Source organism: Atractosteus spatula, chromosome 11 (genome assembly GCF_055471065.1).
Source record: "Atractosteus spatula isolate fAtrSpa1 chromosome 11, fAtrSpa1.hap1, whole genome shotgun sequence".
NCBI classification, from domain to species: Eukaryota; Metazoa; Chordata; class Actinopteri; order Semionotiformes; family Lepisosteidae; genus Atractosteus; species Atractosteus spatula.
In genome coordinates this window covers 4113583-4132600 of record NC_142716.1, presented here as the reverse complement: position 1 = coordinate 4132600, position 19018 = coordinate 4113583, and the positions used below count along the sequence as shown (strand labels likewise).

At 40.7% G+C, this 19018-nt stretch overlaps 2 protein-coding genes across 3 annotated transcripts; both read left to right on the top strand.

Moving 5' to 3' along the window:
- The first annotated feature begins 1125 nt into the window (after positions 1-1125).
- Positions 1126-8928, top strand: acadm (acyl-CoA dehydrogenase medium chain). 2 transcript variants are annotated; one of them, XM_088928040.1, is made up of 13 exons: positions 1126-1235; positions 1648-1869; positions 2940-3039; positions 3218-3315; positions 3855-3924; positions 4108-4208; positions 4376-4456; positions 5296-5426; positions 6224-6332; positions 7185-7325; positions 7424-7519; positions 7612-7860; positions 8599-8928. In XM_088928040.1, exons 2-13 carry the CDS (start codon positions 1852-1854, stop codon positions 8668-8670), a joined length of 1266 nt encoding a protein of 421 aa, XP_088784166.1. In that variant the 5' UTR covers positions 1126-1235; positions 1648-1851; the 3' UTR covers positions 8671-8928. The 2 variants fall into 2 exon arrangements, with proteins under 2 accessions (XP_088784166.1, XP_088784167.1); XM_088928041.1 differs by lacking the exons at positions 1126-1235; positions 1648-1869 and adding an exon at positions 2472-2608 and having other exon boundaries at positions 8599-8923.
- Positions 8929-10642: 1714 nt separating this feature from the next.
- Positions 10643-18647, top strand: rabggtb (Rab geranylgeranyltransferase subunit beta). Its single transcript, XM_088927674.1, has 9 exons — positions 10643-10708; positions 12517-12624; positions 13174-13371; positions 13878-13983; positions 14624-14676; positions 14803-14913; positions 15701-15826; positions 16551-16700; positions 17498-18647. Exons 1-9 carry the CDS (start codon positions 10706-10708, stop codon positions 17636-17638), a joined length of 996 nt encoding a protein of 331 aa, XP_088783800.1. The 5' UTR covers positions 10643-10705; the 3' UTR covers positions 17639-18647.
- Positions 18648-19018: the final 371 nt, after the last annotated feature.

The following is a 19018-nucleotide window of genomic DNA, read 5'->3' as shown; positions in this document are numbered from 1 at the left end:
CAGAAAACATGGAGACCGCTGAGAAGTTGTATTACAAAAATGTAATTATGAGGGGTTGTAGTACTTACTGTATATATAGTGCTGGGCAAAGAAAGGAGTTTGGATTAAATGTTTATTAAAACTTAGCAGTCTTTGTCACATCAGTATTGCTAGGCAAGATCTAGTATGCACCACAGTATATGTGAATGTTTATGCATATGCACATGTCGATGTGCTGACTGTTAAAGTCTTGGGTAATTATCTTTCTGTGTTTCTGTGTTTGCTTATTCTTCAGTCAAACCGGGCGAACTGGGTGAATGATGCCTATGAAAACCATGGATTTGAGCATCGTAGCGTGTTTTTGTGATTGCACTTGGGGTGATTGTATAGATACAGAATATAAAAAGATTTAAAAAGCCTCTATTTATTGCCCTAGATTTCAAGCAATTCAAATTAAGAAAGTAAAGATCTACACCTATCTATCCCTTAACGTTTTTAAAGTAATGTTGATATCATTGGATTTTATTTACAAGTGTTTCATAAAATCATATGTACAGGTCATTTTGTGGTGCCTGATGTGGAAAACAAAGACTTTGGTAAAAGGTCCTTTAAAAATGAACTACACAATGATCTGTAGGGAAAGTAACACATTAGTTTATTGATCTAACAAAGAAAAGCTAGTCATAAACTACCCAACAACAGCTAAGCTGTAACAGCTAAAGAAAATAAAAACGCACCATGTGGACTGAAGTAGACACCCATTTACTTTTCTGAGCACTTACCGCAGTTAATAAAGAAAGGACACTCAGGAGTCTCAAAGTATTTCAAAATGTGTTCTGAACATTGAAAGAATGTTAATGAAAAGGGTGGCGCTGTTTGTCAAAATATTCAGATTAAGGGCTATGAAAAAGACGTATTCAGCTGAAAGAAAAGCTAAACAGGGAAACTAATACAAGAGTTTTAACTGCTGACCGACATCGATATATGCACATTTAGATAATTGGAAGACAGCAACAATTATTGAAGATAACACTGTGTGGTCAGAACGGTTCTTGTTGCTTATTCCAGGGACAGCACCATTGAATAGGGTGGACAGGACCAGTGACAGGGGCCGGACTGTAATAATGTACTGTAGCCCTCTCTTCTCGGACACTGCTGCGACTGAACCAGGAGTTTCTACTGTGTCGAGAGGGACTGGTGCGTATACGCGAAAAGGCACAGTACCGTACTACAATTTGTGACGAGCTGTTACCGGCGTACGTACTCAAAGACTATTTCTGTTGACTCACAAGTTTCAACACTGTTTAATTGTATTCAAATCACCTGGCTTTTTTTTTTTACCAGTACCTAGTCTCAGGACGTAAATAATACTATTATGCTGTTTTTCATACTCGACTCCTATAGTTCAATCCAAATATTTTCTTCAGCACGTGTGTACAACATGTATCCTTAATATTGCACTTCAGCACTATTGTCTATTTTTTAATAAGGACTTTCTAATAAGTGTTTGGGACGTAGAGAGAGGAATTACTGTATATAAAACATGCCTCGATTCATAAAACGTGAATACTTTGAAACACTTCAGTTTCGTATTTTAAAAGGGGGGCTCGATGGTTTCAGTCAATTGCATTACGCAGTTTTCTTTTCTTTCTTTTTTTTTTGCTCCAGATGATAACAGTAAACATTTTTAAAAAAACAGGTGTTATTCTTGGACTTGGAGACTTAAACTAGGTGAAAGGTCGCCTAGGCGATGGAGAGTGGGCTCGTGACGCAGGGGGCGGCGGTGATTGGCTGGACGACAGTTCCTTTTGGGGGTAAAGGTCGTTCGGACGTTCAAGGTTCCGAGGAGCGCAGGCTGTCAGTGTGGCGAAAATGATGCACTTAAGCAAGGTAAAATATGCCTTAATTACTCGGATATGACCATTATATGCAGAGGTGCAAATGCATTCGAAGATCCTCCGTGCTGCATGTTTCTAGGTTCTCTTTTTGTAAGACGACGCCTTCGCGTAGGATTTAGATAACGAGGTAGTCGTGGGCTGTTGCTAGTGTATGTACGTACAAAGAGGAAATGTTAAGGACTGCGAATTATGTGGCGTGCGTTCATTACCGGAATTCTAAATGTGCACGTTGTATTTTATTATTGCAGTACTTTTGACGCGAACGGAGGCGTCCAGAATTGTAGGCTGTATGGCGCGTCTGATGTAGGCATCTTGCCTGCAAAACTGAAATCGAAGCTGTTGAAAACAAGGTGTTGTGTGCGGGTTCTGTAACGAGCTGCGGCGGCGATGGGCGCTCTGTCGCCGAGGTTACTCGGTAGTTTCTGATCGCCCTTGCCTGCGCTGGACGACACAAACGCCAGCAACGTTGTATCGCGGTTTAATAACCCAACAAAATCCAATCCCGAAGTCGTACAGGAGGGAGATAGAAAGGTTTAAACGTGCTGAAGTTGTAGTTCTGTTTACAATGTCTCGTTTTCAGCGTGGCAGTTAGCGCTGCTGCGCTCACAGCTTCAGGTCCTGGGCGTGGCTGAGGACCGAGGGATCTTCTGTGTGGAGTTTGCATGTTCTCCCCGGGATGGCATGGCTATTCACCAAGTGCTCCTGTTTCCTCCCACAGTCCAAACATAATTGTGAGGTGAACGGGGTCTCTCGATTGTCCCCACGCCTGTGTGTGGCTTACAAAGGACTGCCTTCACCTCTTGCTTGTCCTGCTGCCTGCTGAGTTAGGCTCTGGTGCTCTAATAACATGATTGCTGCAAGCAGACAGATGGGTAGATCTCATTCGACACTAGGGGCTCTTGTGCAGTTTTGTCGAATCGGGTCGGGAATAGGCGAAGTGTTGCTGTATCTTTTAAGTTTGGGGGGGGGGAAAAAAACTTTCAGGGTTTTTATGTTAAAGAATTGCAGGGCGAGGAGTAACAGTTGTGCTGCTGCATTGTTTTTTTGTCCTCCAATCTGTAGCTTCTAAAAGCCACTGCTCAGGCTGGAGTGAGATTCCAGGGCACTACAGCCAGAGTTGCCCCAAGTGCCCCCAGAGCTGCTGTTGGAGGGTTTAGTTTTGGTGAGTAGAGTGCCGTGCGTCGTGTTATAAGCGTTTCCACCTTCCCTGTGGATAGCTGAAGGGATGGCTCATTTTACTAAGATATTAAGCCGTTCAGCGCCGAGGTCGGGTGTCTTTGTCCACGTGTAGCGGAATGGCTGTGGTCTGTGCCAACACCACTCCGGTTCTACCCCCGCAGACCTGACGGATCAGCAAAAGGAATTCAAGGAAACGGCGCGCAAGTTCGCGCGGGAGGAGATCATCCCCGCGGCGCCACACTATGACCGGACGGGCGAAGTAAGTGCCGCCACGCGCCCTGGAGCCTGACCCCTCGGCCCTGCCGATGGCCCGAGTACAGACCTCCAGCCGTTAACTCCCGTTGGTCGGGGTCTTGGTGCTGCCTTTTCTCTCTCATCCTGCTGTGCGGAACGGTTCGGCTGGCCTGCTGAAGCTGTAGGTTAAATGTAATGAGTGGGGAGCGCTCGGGCCTGGACTGAAAAACGGGCCTGTTTTCATAGCTGCCTGCGATTGTTTGCATTTTGACCTTGAATAACCCATAACAGCAAGCTGTCATGTCCACTGGAAGGCTCTTGCAGCAGCCCCTGAAGAGGGTGATTCAAATGCCTCTTCTCATTATTAGAAGGACAGATAAGCCTTCCCCTGTCTTAATATTCAAGCAGCATCTCCAAAGAGCTCAGGCCTCATTTGCTAATGTGCAGATAACTGCACAGACAGGAGACTAAGCAGCTGAATTGTAACTAGGTTGCACTTGTATTGGCTGGAAATGGCACTATCAACTGTGGTTAATTTATGCTTTCTTTTCTATTGCCTTGTAGTATCCTGTTCCTCTTATTAAGAGAGCCTGGGAGCTGGGCTTGATGAACTCTCATATTCCAGAAGACTGTGGTATTTCTTATGTTCTTCTCTTGCCTTTTCCATTTTTCCAAAAGGAAACTGTTGTTTTCTTTGATCTATGTGATACACATGGTGCTGTTAATTCCCTTTCCTCACTTCTCAATTGCTGGAAGCCTCACTCCCAGTATTTTTTCTCTTCTGTATTTTTGTAACGTACGTTCTTGTCGGATGCAGGTGGCATGGGCCTTGGTATTTTTGATTCCTGCCTCATCACGGAGGAGATCGCTTATGGCTGCACTGGTATTCAGACAGCCATCGAGGCAAATTCCCTGGGGGTAAGGAGACTCTGTGCGTTTTAAGTGAAATACCACTAGCTTGTCCACAGACTGAAACCACACAGCAGTGTGTATCACTATACAGTATATAGATAGCTGCCAGTGTCTGTTTGTGTATTTTTGCCATTAAACACAGTCCAAACAGTTGTTTTCTTCATTGTCTTTAGCAAATGCCAGTCATCATTGCAGGTAATGACCAGCAGAGGAAGAAGTACTTGGGCCGAATGACAGAGGAGCCCCTGATGTGTGTAAGTATTCAAGAAAAGGCTTAAACTGTACAGGATTCACTTGTAGAGCAGTGTGACAGAATTAGATAGTATATCAGTTGCTAATTGAGGCAATGTGAAAAATCACAGTAAAAAGGCATGCTGACAGTTGCATCATGAGTATGTTCAACAAGCCTAGAGCCATGTGACATTTTTGACAGCGGGTTCGAGAGAAAGAGAGCTATGAAATGCTTCTTAGCCACCTGAGAGGTGACTGGTCCACTCTGATGACTTCTGTGTCTAAAAAAAATCTCGATAATGTTTCTCTTGAACTTGCTTTTAATGTCCATTTACCGTGCATATTTTAAATTTCACACTGTCGTAAACATAAGATTCACAGCTTCATTTTTGCACAATTCTTATCAATACAAATATATGGATTTGTATCAGATAATTTTGAGTTGAAGCACCAAATATACAGAGAGCACTGTATATTGAATGCAGTCCACATTAGTGCTGTGATATTACAAGGTAAAACTCTTTCAGGTGACAACTGACATGCATAATATTGCATTAAGCATCTCCATTAAAGCAGGTGAGGGCTAAATAATTCCAGATTTGTTCCGTTTCCAAATTGTTTTCTACAACAAAACTCGAGTCAAAAACATCGAGGGAATAAAATTGTGTCCTTAGTGACCATTCATGCTTAGAATTTTCTAGTAACGCACAACCACTTGCGTGTGATGGAAAATGACACAGAACAATTGTATTATACCGCAGTATAATTGTGCAGAATTAAAAAGAGTAACGCCAGTACCATCGGATCAAATGCAATTGAATTTTGAAGAGTAAAATGCACTTTTTTTTTTTTCTTCCCCAAGGCATACTGCGTGACTGAGCCTGTTGCCGGCTCTGACGTGGCCGGAATTAAAACCCGAGCGGAGAGGAAGGGGGACGAGTACATCATCAACGGGCAGAAGATGTGGATCACAAACGGAGGCAAAGCTAACTGGTGAGGCTCCAGCAGGGGACGGGCTCGGCGGGGGCGCTGGGGAGAGATTCGATCTGTGACCAGGCTTTGTGTGAAGAGGGCAGGTCCGCACCTGGCCGGGCTGCTGGTGTCTTGCAGAGCAGACAGAGTGGAGGCAGATGTTAACCCAGCTGGCGTGTTTTTGCAGGATGGGGGGAGTTCCAGCTGTGACTCAGCTCTGACTGCAAAGAGACTTGCAGCTCTAACTGCCAAGCCACTGTGCCAGTAAAACAGTCAGATTTGACTGTATGTAAAATACAAAAAAACATTTTTTCCAAATAAACAAATATGCAACTGTACCACTGTATAGTATTGACTTGAAAATGAAAATGAAAATCTTGATTTAGGATATATTGACGCATTACAGCAGCAGACACAAGTTCCCTGAATCTGAGGCAGCGTTAAGTGTCAAACTGTTTTGTTGAACCGGGCCAATTTGTTCATGAGCTCTATTTTTTTTTTAAGTGCATTCAGCCCTCATCTGTCTTTGTTGCTGACAAATCTAGTTCTTTGGAATTTGCTTGCTTATGATAAAGGGTTCCTTACTTACATGTGCAGCTGGATATTTGATAATGTTTTTAGAAAATCATGCATAACATAATCTAAATATCCTGCTGGTGGGGCGGTAGAGAGTTGATCTTGAATGGTGATGGAGCACAGAGAAGTGGCTTGTACAGTAGCAATATATGTTCTCTGTGGGCACATAGAGGAATTGAATTCAACTGAAGCTGAATGTAAGTGAAAGGCATTAAGTGTAGTGCCGGTTTGTGTCTGCGCAGGTACTTCCTTCTGGCTCGAACGGATCCTGATCCCAAAGCACCTGCTAGCAAAGCCTTCACTGGCTTCATTGTGGACGCGGACGCCCCAGGAGTTCAGCCTGGCAGAAAGGTGACCCTGAATTTTTACATTTTCTGTGCAATATTGAACATCTCTTAGTTTTCACCTTAAGAAGATAAAGAGACAACTCAAGGTATTTGAATTTCCTAAATCCTGGAGATCTTCAATTTTGTTCCTTAACTTAAAGAACAAGATCAGATTTGGATTTTTGAATGTTACAGTCCTGTATCCATTTGCTTGTCCAAGTGTTCGAATAATCAATTTAGTCTCCTTTCTGGAAAACGGCAACATTATATTGAATGTGCAGTAAAGCCTTCATCAAGAATTTGCAATCCAAAACGATAGCTGAAGTTTTTCATATTGGAAAGAATAAGCAAAAACAGTTCTCTGCAAAAAAGGTAATCAGTCCTGCCCAACTTCTTCGTCTGTGGGAAAGTTTTTTTTTTGATGGGCCTCAAAGCATACTCTTGGGATGCCTGAAGTTTTGTTCTACTCAGCAATAAACTTTGTTACTGCTGCTTCTTTAAGTACACGTTACTGGGAACTTTGCTCCATGACAGGCTGCCTTGTTTACTTAAAAGGCATCTCTTTTCCTAGTGCTTTTACTTTTTCCTAAATCATACCTCAGTAACTTGCCATTTACCTGTACTTTAGTTTCCAATCTAAGACCACAAGCTGGAGCAAAATTAAAGGTTACTCAGTTTGATTTCAGGGATTGGGTTCAAAACCAGGATCCAGTCCTTACTAACAGATGTATGTACTTGTTCGTTTTCTCACGTTCACGAATACAAAGGCCTTGTTGTCAACGATCAAGCCTCTTCACCATGTCAATGCCAAAAACAAGAATTGGTGCTCGATTACCTTAACCTGGTAAAATAAATGTGGACTTTTGCCTGCTTTTAGGAGATGAATATGGGACAGAGATGCTCGGACACACGGGGTATAACTTTTGAAGATGTCAGAGTCCCTAAAGAGAACGTCCTCATTGGAGAAGGAGCTGGCTTTAAAATCGCTATGGGAGCTTTTGATAAGACCAGGCCCCCGGTGAGTGTCGGAAACGTATTTTATCTTAGACAATCGGGGTGTGAAATCTTTCCCTCCCGGTTGACTTCATTTATTATGATTATTTTATTATCCGGCAGGTGGCAGCCGGAGCTACAGGCCTGGCACAGCGGTCTCTTGACGAAGCGACAAAATATGCTTTGGAGAGGAAGACCTTCGGCAGGCTCATCGCCGAAGTAAGTGCGCTCGTGGGAGAGTGAAGTGTGAGCGGCTGGGCGTGTCCGTTTAGAAGGGGAACGAGTCGTTTTGTCGTTGTGTGTCCCGTCAGCACCAGGCCGTCTCCTTCCTGCTGGCGGAGATGGCCATGAAGGTGGAGCTGGCCAGGATGGCCTACCAGAGGTCCGCCTGGGAGGTGGACGAAGGCCGCAGGAATACCTACTACGCCTCCATCGCCAAGGCGTTCGCTGGAGACATCGCGAACCAAGTCGCCAGCGACGCGGTTCAGATTTTCGGAGGCAACGGGTTCAATAGTGAATATCCTGTGGAGAAGCTGATGAGGGATGCCAAGATCTACCAGGTACATCTCTGGAATGCACCTAATAAAATATTATTGTTTATTTTTTTTTGCTTTTATTATTATTTCAGTGGTGTTGAACAGCGAAAGCAAAAAAACATAAAGCAATTTATTTGTAATATCCTGCATTAAAGATTCCAATTGCTGGCAGTAGGCATGCATGGAAACATGCACCACTGCTCTTATTTTACAGTATATCAGTGATCTAGGTTCTGGTAAAGTTAGCAAAGTAGTTATTCTTTCAGATGGTATCAAAAGGGAAGTTTAGCAAACAGTAAAGTACAGCGTATGAAATAAAATAAAATTCAAGTCTGGTCTAACAAATTCCTGGCAGATGACCTTTTAAGATAAGTGCAGGGTTTACCTGCAGGTAGCAACAGTAAATACAAACTGGGAAACACTGAGTAAGGTGTTTACGTTGACACATTTACATCTTCTAGACAACGTGGGGAAGCTTTTGAAAAAGGGAACAAAGTGAATTAAAAGCAAAGGTTTTACGGATGTTATGATGAAAGTATAACCCCCCTGTAGGCCTCATTTACCATAATGTTTACAATTTCAGTCACCATGTTATAGAAAAGATATTGCTGCTCTGGATTCAGTCCAGCAAAGATCAACCAGATGCATTCAGGACCTCAGGGAATGTCCTGCACTGACAGACTGAGGAACTGAACCTTCTTAGTCACGAACGGAAAACGTTACATGTGGACCTGATACAAGTATTTTTTATTTATTTTTCAGATCTATGAAGGTACAGCTCAGGTCCAGAGGATGATCATTGCTCGTGAACACATTGGAAAATACAAACAGTGATTGCACTTTTTTCCTGTAACAGTCTTCCTTTTGTTATAATTTTATGTCCTGTATGTAGAGTATCAACGACTATCAATGCAAGTACGTTCTTTGCCTTCCATATTTTAAATAAATTGGTGCCTATGACACAATACTTGAGCCTTAGAAAATGGTTGCCTGAAGCCTTTAAAAGCCTTTATATACTGTTATCAAAGATAAGAGCAGCATTTGGGAACTAAGTTTTGCAAAGCTGAAATAAAAAGGATGTTATACATTTAAGTTTTCTGGTTGGGTTTTTTTTTACAATGTTTTTATGTATCTTTAATGGGGAAGCACACATCTGTATTGTCCTGGGTGTGTTTGTTTGCCTTTGAGTATATACTGTACTAATTCTACAGGATATTGCTGATGCTCAGAGGAATGTTCCTACTAACACGAAGGAAATAGTTTCAATTCCACCACTGTTAGTTGTGTAAATTAACACTAAGTTGTTAATTTACACAAATCTAGTGTTGCACGTTCTGTTTGCTAGGTGAGCAACAATGAGAAAGTTCAAGCTCATGGCATTTGTTTGCGCTGTAGAAAATAGACTTCTAAGGTTGAATTTTGCCACAAAGGAGAGTTTGTCACATCTCAGATCCTGAGCAAGGATGGATCTGGTCAGTATTGGGCTGAGAGAAGCCTGGAAAAAAATTTCCTGCTGTAAGGCAGTGGTGTTAAACTCAGCTCAAAGTCTTTCATGGCTGAGTGCTGAAAAATGCAGCTCAGTAGAAGCACAATTACCTATAAAACACCATCAAGCCCGGTTAGAATTATTAAGTTATATAGTTGATCAGACAGCTGTGTAACTGAGAGCTCAATGACTGATGATAATGATGTTTAATTTATTTAAGAACAAGCCGTACAAATGCACATATAATACAGATACCAGAAGAAGAGGTAAAGAGGAAAAGGACAACAAACTGATTCAGTTTAAAATGTTGAAAGCTGCCGTGAACAGACAGGTCTGCAAGAGAGGTCTAGAAAAGTCAGCAGCTGCAGAGTAATGCATTTGAGCAGCACGTCCTCCATGATGACTCTGTTGCCCTTTGCTTACAGCTTGGTCTTCAGCAGACATACTGTAGACACCCTGAATCATCGGATCTATTGAGATTACGTCTCCACATTGGCTAGTCTCGCCAGATGGCCATCCCTTGTTTTTAAGGTTATATTCTAAAGAGTAATAGTTTGCTCATTTAACCAACACTTAAAAGATATTTCAGTGCCTTATATGTGAGCATGAGAACCTTTATGTTCACACTAAATTCCACATAGAGACAATGCAATTTATGTGGGACAGGATTTAGCTGATGCTGAATACTTTTAGTTGTTGCAGAGATGTTGGGATCGTATGAGCCTCAACTCAGTCTTGACACAGTCAAGCCCAGAATAGTTCTGTTGCACCTATATCTGAACATCATAGAGACACCTGTGAAGTGCAGAAAGCACAGTGGTATTTGATTTGGTCTCCTGGTAGATCTGAATGTTATCAGAAAAGCATTAATTACCTTAACAAAGGCTGTTTTAGTACTGTGTCTCTCTGCAAACCCCAAGCCAAAAGGCACAACGAGCACATGAGGAACTTCTAATTGAACTACAACTGCCCTTTCAGAATTTATCTGAGAAAATGCCAACTGGGAAAAGCAGTTTGTACTGTGATCGCGCTTAACAGTAGACAAACACGTGGGAGGTTTCGATTTGAGTTTAATGTGTAGATATGTGGCGACAGATAAGTTGGTATCTAAAGGCGTTTTACAGAGCCAAGATGGCGGATGCAAATAAGCAGTTTCCAAATACTGTATTTGTCGATTAAATTGCTTCATTCTGTGCTGTCACACATGTGAACTGTGAAAGTCAGTAGTAGTCGTAATTCCGGATTCATTAATCTTTTTATAGAGCGAGGATTTCTTTAAACAGAAAACTTATATAATTACCATCCTCCTCCGGCGAAGATTTGGGCAGGCTTTGTTTTATGACGTAATTATTGTGGGACGCGATTCAGGGACATCACCCAAGAATGGTAGGTGCTGTTCATCGGTCTACATATTTTGTTTTCTTATATGTATATATGTGTATTTCAAGGATGAAACAGAGGCATTTGTCATATGAAATAATAACGTCTACCTACCGTTCTGTACACGTTTTAAGCACACTTACAAAGGAAGAGTGACATGTCCCAGAGCAAAAAGCTGTTAGACCGTGAATAGAAATGAATTTAAATCCTGCAATATTATAAAGGTTTAAATGCCTGACAGCTAATTGCGAATGTGAGCCGTTTCTTAACCTGGTAACGCTTTGACTGCATTAAAAAGTAGAATAACATTAACATTAATAGAAGCTAATGTGCGTGTCCGCAAACATATCCCTGTCGGAATTTAATGGCATCTGGAGAGATGCGTGACTAGATGTTGAATCATTTCCCTTTGTCATACAGGGCGTTTGGTGTATTTCGATGTTCCGCATAATTGGTCGTAAGGCATCGTTTTAGGAAATTAAAAACTCGTCCGTTAAAAATGTTTTTAGAGGGGTGGTTTAGGAATACGTAATGGATAATTTAAGCAGTGAGCATCGGAAATTAAACATTGTGCTAAAACAAAAACTGTTTTCTGACAGTTGGCCCGTCTAACAATCTGAACCCACCCCCCCCCCCCCCCCAAAAAAAAAACAGATGTTGAAAAGTGAGAGCAACACCGGTCAGTAGTCGGCTTAGCCGGTGTACATCTTCATGTGTGTTCATATAAACGTGCACGTACTGCAGAAAAGTCATTTTCTGTAGTTATTTTCAGATACCTTTGCGAATTTAATGCAGTTGTAAATAATACTTTTTCTGATGCTCAGTGCAGTGTCTTGGGGGGCACGTCACTTTCTCCGTCTGTCTAATTCCACATGTAACTGTTTGTTTTTGGACAGTTTTAGTATGGATTGACAATACCTTGTGACATTACACCGCTTCAGTCTTATTTCTCTGTGGAATTAACCGAGTAACGCGTTAAATCAGCGCCTTCATTTCCACCCCACGTAATATCCCCATCCTGTACAAGACGGTTAAGGATTGAAGTGGCACTTGTCAATGAGGTGTTCAGAACACATGATCAAACATGTCAAAAACCGCAAGTAAGGGTGTGTTTGTTTCCAGCACTTGTAGGTTGTCTAAAAAAATGTTATAAAAATATGAAGAGATGTGTTATTTCATTGTAACTATTTAATTTAAAGATTAGGAGCTGATTACTCATAAGACCAAAACTATGTATGATGTGTTGTGCCAATATTTTTGTTTCTCTAGGAAATTACTGTGCACACACTTGTTGTGTTCCTAATCAGGTCAGTCAGTGTGTATCTATAGTCATTCACAGAAATGTACATTTCTCTTGTATAAAAATGCAATAACCCCCCATCACCTCAGTAGTTATTTATTATGTATCATTAAGGTAAGCCATTGCAATTTTAAATCCTAAATAATTGTAATATGTTTATGGACTAATTTTATCCTTCAGTGTCCCTCAAATATAGTTCATTTGGAGGAAATAAAAATTAAGAAATTAAAAATGATTTTTTTCACTAAATAAGTAGAATTGTGTAGTATTTAAGTCCAGAAGGTTTTCTTCTTATAAAAGAGAAACTGTAAAGTCCACACACATAGTTCCTTGTAAAGTAAGCTTATCTGATTTCTGTAGTAAATTAATACTTGTTTTACGTGTAATAGTTACAATACAATAAAAATAATGACATGTTCCTAAAAAATGCACATTACTGTATATTGTTTTAAAAATCGCTCTTTGTTTGAAAATGTCTGTGGGTTCCCTTTACTAATCCTCTGCGTTATTCCAGGGCACTCAAGTTAAAGATGTCGTTATAAAGCCTGATGCTCCAAGTGTGCTTCTGTTGGATAAACATGCAGACTATATCGCAGCTTATGGTACCAAGAAGGACGACTATGTATGTATCTGCACAAGTGACAAAGGGCACACTTTCTTTTACTCTTTCCTTCATGATCCAGTAATTAGATCTGTACTTTAAAACACAGAAGCATGTAAGTGAGTAGCATTTTCAGGTGCTGCTTTAACAGCAGGAATGAATCTAGCTCTTCATGATTTAAGAGGCAGTGGTTTATTACAGCAAATCATCAGAAGCTGAAATTGCGTTTTCGTTTTTGAAAGAGTGTATCGTCTTTTAAAGAAGGACAAAAGGTTTAGAAACCCTCTAAAACAGCCATACCTCTCTGAAACCCTTCCAGTGTTTTTCTCAGTCTTGGTGAGTCCAACCCAAACGGCGACTAAGCTTATGATTTAGTGAGTGAAACTAACTTCTTTTTCCGTAAATCCGTATGTTTGTCCTTCGAGAAATGAGAACAGATGATAACGCTTTTTGCTCTCACTGGTCATCCGCAAAAGTGGATACCTAGGAGATGGCATTTATTAAAGACCTCCTGGTCGATTTTTCAGTGTTGATTTTTGTGTTGTTTCGTATCTTTCCCGTCTCCACCAGGAGTACACCCTGTCGGAATACCTGCGCATGAGTGGCATCTACTGGGGTTTGACGGTAATGGATCTGATGGGGCAGCTGCATCGGATGAACGAGGACGAGATTATAGAATTTGTCAAGCAGTGCCAGCATGAGAGTGGAGGAATCAGTGCCAGCATAGGACATGACCCTCACCTGCTCTATACTCTTAGTGCTGTTCAGGTACAACCCTTAAAGAGGTTGTTTTTTTTTTTCCCTCTAGGTTTAACCAACCGATTCGAGATTAATTTTGATAAGTGCATGTGGTGACCAACTTGCTGTATGCCTAACAATTTCTTTTTAAAAAAGCTTAGATGAAATCTGTTTTCTACCATGAAGCATGATAGTGCCCATCTCTTTCTCTCTTTAATATGAAAAATTAAAAGTCCAAACGGTGTGATTCTCATTGCTGGTTTGGGTCTAGAAAAAATAGTTCCTGGCATAAACCTGGTTCAGACAGGCTGTTGAAATAGTGTCAGTCTTCCAGTCAAACACGTTTAATCTCTTCACTTGTTTTCTATGAGAGGAGCTTTCCGCTGTTAATTTAACCTAATATTTTAAATTTATCTTGTGAATTTGTAAGTCTTACACTCAGAGAAAGAGATATTCCCGTTTTATTTCAAAATAGCTAATTGTCGCATTTGCGTATCTCCGATTTCTGTGTTCACCGTTTTTCTGGTGTTTTTCAGATTCTCTCTCTGTACGATAGTCTCTCTGTGATCAATGTGGATAAAGTGGTTGAATATGTGAAAGGGTTACAACAGGAGGATGGATCTTTTGCTGGGGACAAATGGGGTGAGTGGGTTGTTTTAGGTGTCATTTATTTGAATGTGTGCTGCTAGTCGATTGTGCAGGTGTTTCTTAAAATGTTTTATACTTCAGCACATTAAAGCAGTGGAATTATTTGTATGCTGAACTACCTTTTTCCCTCTGCTGACAGCAAAAAGTCCTATTCTCTTGCACTAGCAGACTTGTGAGAAATGTTTATTTGTATAAAAGTCAGATGAAAAAGCCTATATATGCTAAGTTATCCCTTCCTGTAATTATCCAATTTAAATCTTCATTATTAATGCATTATATAGGTCTAGTGTTTGTTACCCTCTCGTTTTACTCAGCTTGTGACTCTTGTCATTCATCTCAGACAGCGGTGTCCAGTCCTGGTCCTGGAGGGCTAGTGTCTTTGCAGGTTTCTAGTCCAGCTCAGATCCTGAAGAGCCGACACAGCTGATTACTGGCTTAACCAGGACTTTAGCAGCTTCTCCTAGGTCTTCGGGCCCGGCTTCTTAAACCTGCAGGTGGACCAGCCCTTCAGGATCAGGACAGCCCCAATCAGAGCTGTCTCTCGTAACATTGCAATGAGAGCCTGTGTGATTTAGATGGTTCCTGTTAAGAACATCGAGTCTCTAGTTACATTTTTGTCCTTGTTTTGTTCTAGGTGAGATAGATACAAGGTTTTCCTTCTGTGCAGTGGCAACCCTGGCTTTGCTGGTATGAGCATCTTTACAATCTTCATAGTGTCTGTTTATGAGATAATGGTGTTTGTTAGCTCTAATTCTGCCATTTTTTACTCTGTGCCTCTGGCTTAGTGTTCAGTGCGAATGACTGGTCTTTCAGGGCAAGCTGGACACCATTAACGTAGACAAGGCAGTGGAGTTTGTCCTTTTCTGCATGAATTTCGATGGAGGATTTGGCTGTAGACCGGGCTCAGAATCTCATGCAGGGCAGGTAGGTTTTTATAAAAACCTTTGTCCTAACAAATAAGTATATTATTGCACGCCTTAGCGTTTGTGTTTCAGTATGTAAAGCTTAGCCATGACCCCCATTGCTGTTTAACACGTGCTTTTCTGTTGTATAGGAATGGGTGTGTCACTGGTTCGACTTGCTCAAGAAAAATGAACGAGTACAGTATCATTATCAGTGAATCTAATTACAGTAGAAAAACAACAACGACTCTAAACCAATTATAAATACTCTTTGATAATCTTATCTAATTCTGAAGTGGAGAACAAGAAAGATCTGTATCTTCTGGAACATAGATCAATACCCCAAGCAGTCTAAAATAAGCAACTGACTACAGCATACGACGTTTGATGACAACACACATACTATATGTCCTTAGATTTGACTGTATGGTAAATTGATTATACATTTGGAGGAAACATCTCATTATATCAATTAACAGTTACTTTGTCCTGAATAGCTGTAAGTAACATAACGTAGAAGAACAAGGCGATGTTCTTGATTAGCATGGCTCATTTTCCCTGTGTATTTTGTTCTGATCAGAGCTGCAGGCTGTGTGTTTCAGGCCATCAGCTTGCAGGGCCTGTAGAGGTTTTGGTTCCTCTTAAATTCCTTAGATGGCTTAAGAAGTAAACAGAGCCTAAATCTTCCTCTTTTTTCTTTTTTCTCTGCCTGCTTTGTGTTTTTTCCCTTTTTTTGTCTCTGTGCACGTAGGCTGCCCGTTGCAGTTAAGGTTGAGCTGATAATATCCGTGGGCGCTGTGTTTTTTCAGATTTACTGCTGTACGGGTTTCTTATCTATAACTGGGCAGCTGCACCGGGTGAACGCAGACTTGCTGGGTTGGTGGCTGTGTGAGAGGCAGCTCCCATCAGGGGGACTCAATGGGCGTCCAGAAAAGGTATGAAGAAGGACATCGTTAGGAAGCCAGTTAAATGCATATCATTGGAAAAATGCATTCTGGAATGTTGTAAATAAATCCTGCTTCCCTTATGAAATATGCATAGAATAAATATGGCTTTTAATTTGTTGTTGTACTTTTGAAGTTAACCGAGGAATGAATCATTCATTAAGCACAATGTAAGGAGCCAAATGCATTCGTATGTAATCTGTTGCAAGACATTTGAACCTTGTTTGTGCATTACTAGAGTGAGCACTCCAGTTCAGAATAGACTCTGAAATTATACGGTTTTTCTAAATGTGTCTCATGTTGTTGTTTTGCACACTGCCTGTTGTCTCTGTCTTTCTTTTATTATACATTTGTATTGTTGTTTTTTGTACTACTTATCGTCTGAGAGCCAGCTAAATAGCATTTCGTTATACCATATACCTGTATATGAGTATAATGACAATGAACTTGATCTTGATAAGCAAACATGCATCTGTGTGACCTTTCCCAGATTACTTCTGTAGAAGGCTGTAAATTATTGAAGGTGTCTCTGTTTTAATCATGGAAATGGAAATACTGTACGTGCAGGGCTGGTAATTGATTGGTTGGCAAGTGTTATGTTTTTTGGTGCCGGCTTGTTGTATTCAAGTTTTTTTGAGGACAAAAAAAAATGTGGAGCCGAACTGTGCAAGATATCAGTGCACGCATGACATTCATTTTCTCTCCCCTTTCGCAGTTGCCGGATGTTTGTTATTCATGGTGGGTTCTCGCCTCTCTGAAAATCATTGGGAGAATTCACTGGATTGACAAAAACAAACTGCGTTCTTTCATCTTGGCCTGCCAGGATGAGGAGACAGGAGGATTTGCTGACAGGCCCGGAGACATGGCAAGTGGCGCCTCTGCCCCAGATTAACCCTTCCTGTCTTGCGCAAGGCAGGATTGTAAAATCGCAGACCGCTCCTTTAATGGGAGCAAGCAAATGAGCTCAGTGCAAATAATTGGAAATCGGCCAAGACGTGCCAACAAAATAATCTGATTCACTTTATTCTTAGTTCAGGTTTATGATGGAAGATGTTAATTTTCTCTTGTTTTGTTTTCATTGTTGATTTAGCACTTACAACAGCAGGCCTGGTTTCTCTCAGCCTGGCTCACACTACACCCAGCAGACCCTTGTGTCCAAATGGGTTAGATACGCGTCGATAAGTACAGATTATATCATATCCTACGTGCAAAAGTAAAATGATTAATTTATTTATACCAGGGCTGCAGAAGTCCATGCACTCGGCATTCACCAGACTCTGAGCTGAAAATTCTGATATCCACCAGCAAATAGGAGAACAGACCTTCGAATTCTTTGTGTATGTGCCAGTGTATACAGTACTGTTCACAATTAAACTTGTACTGTTTATACACATACATTTAGGCATATGTGGACTATTGTTTACACACTTCACAGACAACATCACTAGTTTCCTAGAAGGAAGGAGCCTGGTTCACACTACATTGTAAGGTAAGCTGTAACATGTCCATTTATTAAACCAGGTAACATGTAATTCTGAACACGGGGAGGTACAAAAATTGTGTGTGCCTCCTATTTCATTTACACTGTCGTCAAATCATTTACTTTTGTATCTTGCTATAGATTTGAGACCACCTCTGATTTGCCATTTTCTTTGATGCTAGGTTGATCCTTTCCACACCTTGTTCGGGATAGCGGGATTATCCCTGCTGGGAGATGAGCAGATCAAGCCTGTGAATCCCGTGTTCTGTATGCCGGAGGAGGTCCTCCAGAGAATCAGTTTGCACCCTGAGATTTTAAGCTAGCTCTCTTTTGCAGTAAAGCCTCACCTTTATTCCCTTGTGGAGAGTGAAGAATTCGAGACAATGGACAAGTACGTTAAAAAGTACATCAGGAAGAATCTTTATCCCGCTGAGGACTGAGCTAAGTGTGGAACAGCTTCTGAAGTTGTAATTAACAAGTGAGATATGGTATTGTGCTAATTCGTTTACAGTATGACCTTATTATTTAAATCAAACTTATTTAAAATAACACTGTGCTTTAATGAAACTGAAAAAAAAACTGTCAGACAGACAGGGGTTTCAACATCAACTGCAAATTTGGAAAAAAAAGAGAATACTTAACTAGTTCTGTCCATTTTATTTTTCTAGTGCTAAAGGTTACATTCAGTACAGTCATATTCGACTAATGGTATATACTGTACAATTATAGTTTTAAAATTGAGAAAAATGACACATTTCATTCTCTTGCAAGATGGATTTTAATGAAAATGCAGACACCATCATTACTGTATAATCTGTAAATCTTCAGAAATGTGCACACTGATTTATATTGTGATGAACTGTGATATTTGCCTCACATTTATGCATCAGGTAGAAGATATAGAAATAGTTTAGAACATGTTTTCTTGGCAGATAGACTATTAATGTACAGTAATACTGCATTTCGTTAATCAGAAGCATAATTACCCTGATTGAAGAGAAAAATAAGTGACATGTTCCCTTTTTGTCTCTTACATGGGAACTCCTTACCTTCACAGAATTTCATACCAAAATCATTTGAAAGCAAAAGGGTTTCAAACAGCAGCTTTCAGGGTCACTTAATGTACCTCATTTAAGGGGACCTTTTGTAATTTCTTACAACCAAAATTGTGAAAGCAGCCCTGTTTTCATGCACCTGAAATGTTTTACCTCTGTACTTTGCCTTTTTATTGATTGCTGTTAGCACATGTCACAAGGCACATTAACCAGAGTCTAGAGTCACTCACTGTATAGAAGAATCATTTTTGTCAATAAATACATTCATTGATCACAACACTTTTAACCTGGTACTCTTTGACGAAACTGAAGCACTTTCCAAAGATTATTTTTGTTAGTGATGTCTCATTAGGTCCCTAATGCAACTAAAACCATTATTGTATAGTGGCAAAACTGTGTTGCTCATAAATGAAAAGGAATTCCAACAACTGTTTAGTTTACTAAGCAGATTTTAAAAAAAAAATGTAGCCACATTTTGCCAACCTTATGAGGGAAAAGTTCTGGGACACAAAGAAGAGGTGAGCAATTATTTTTTGTGATTTGCTGTTACTGAACCCATACAGTTTTCCAGGGCTAACAGTGAGGCCGGTTGAAAAGTCTTGCTCGTGTTCCGGTTTTCCATCCATCCATCCAAGTGCTTTCCCAGTA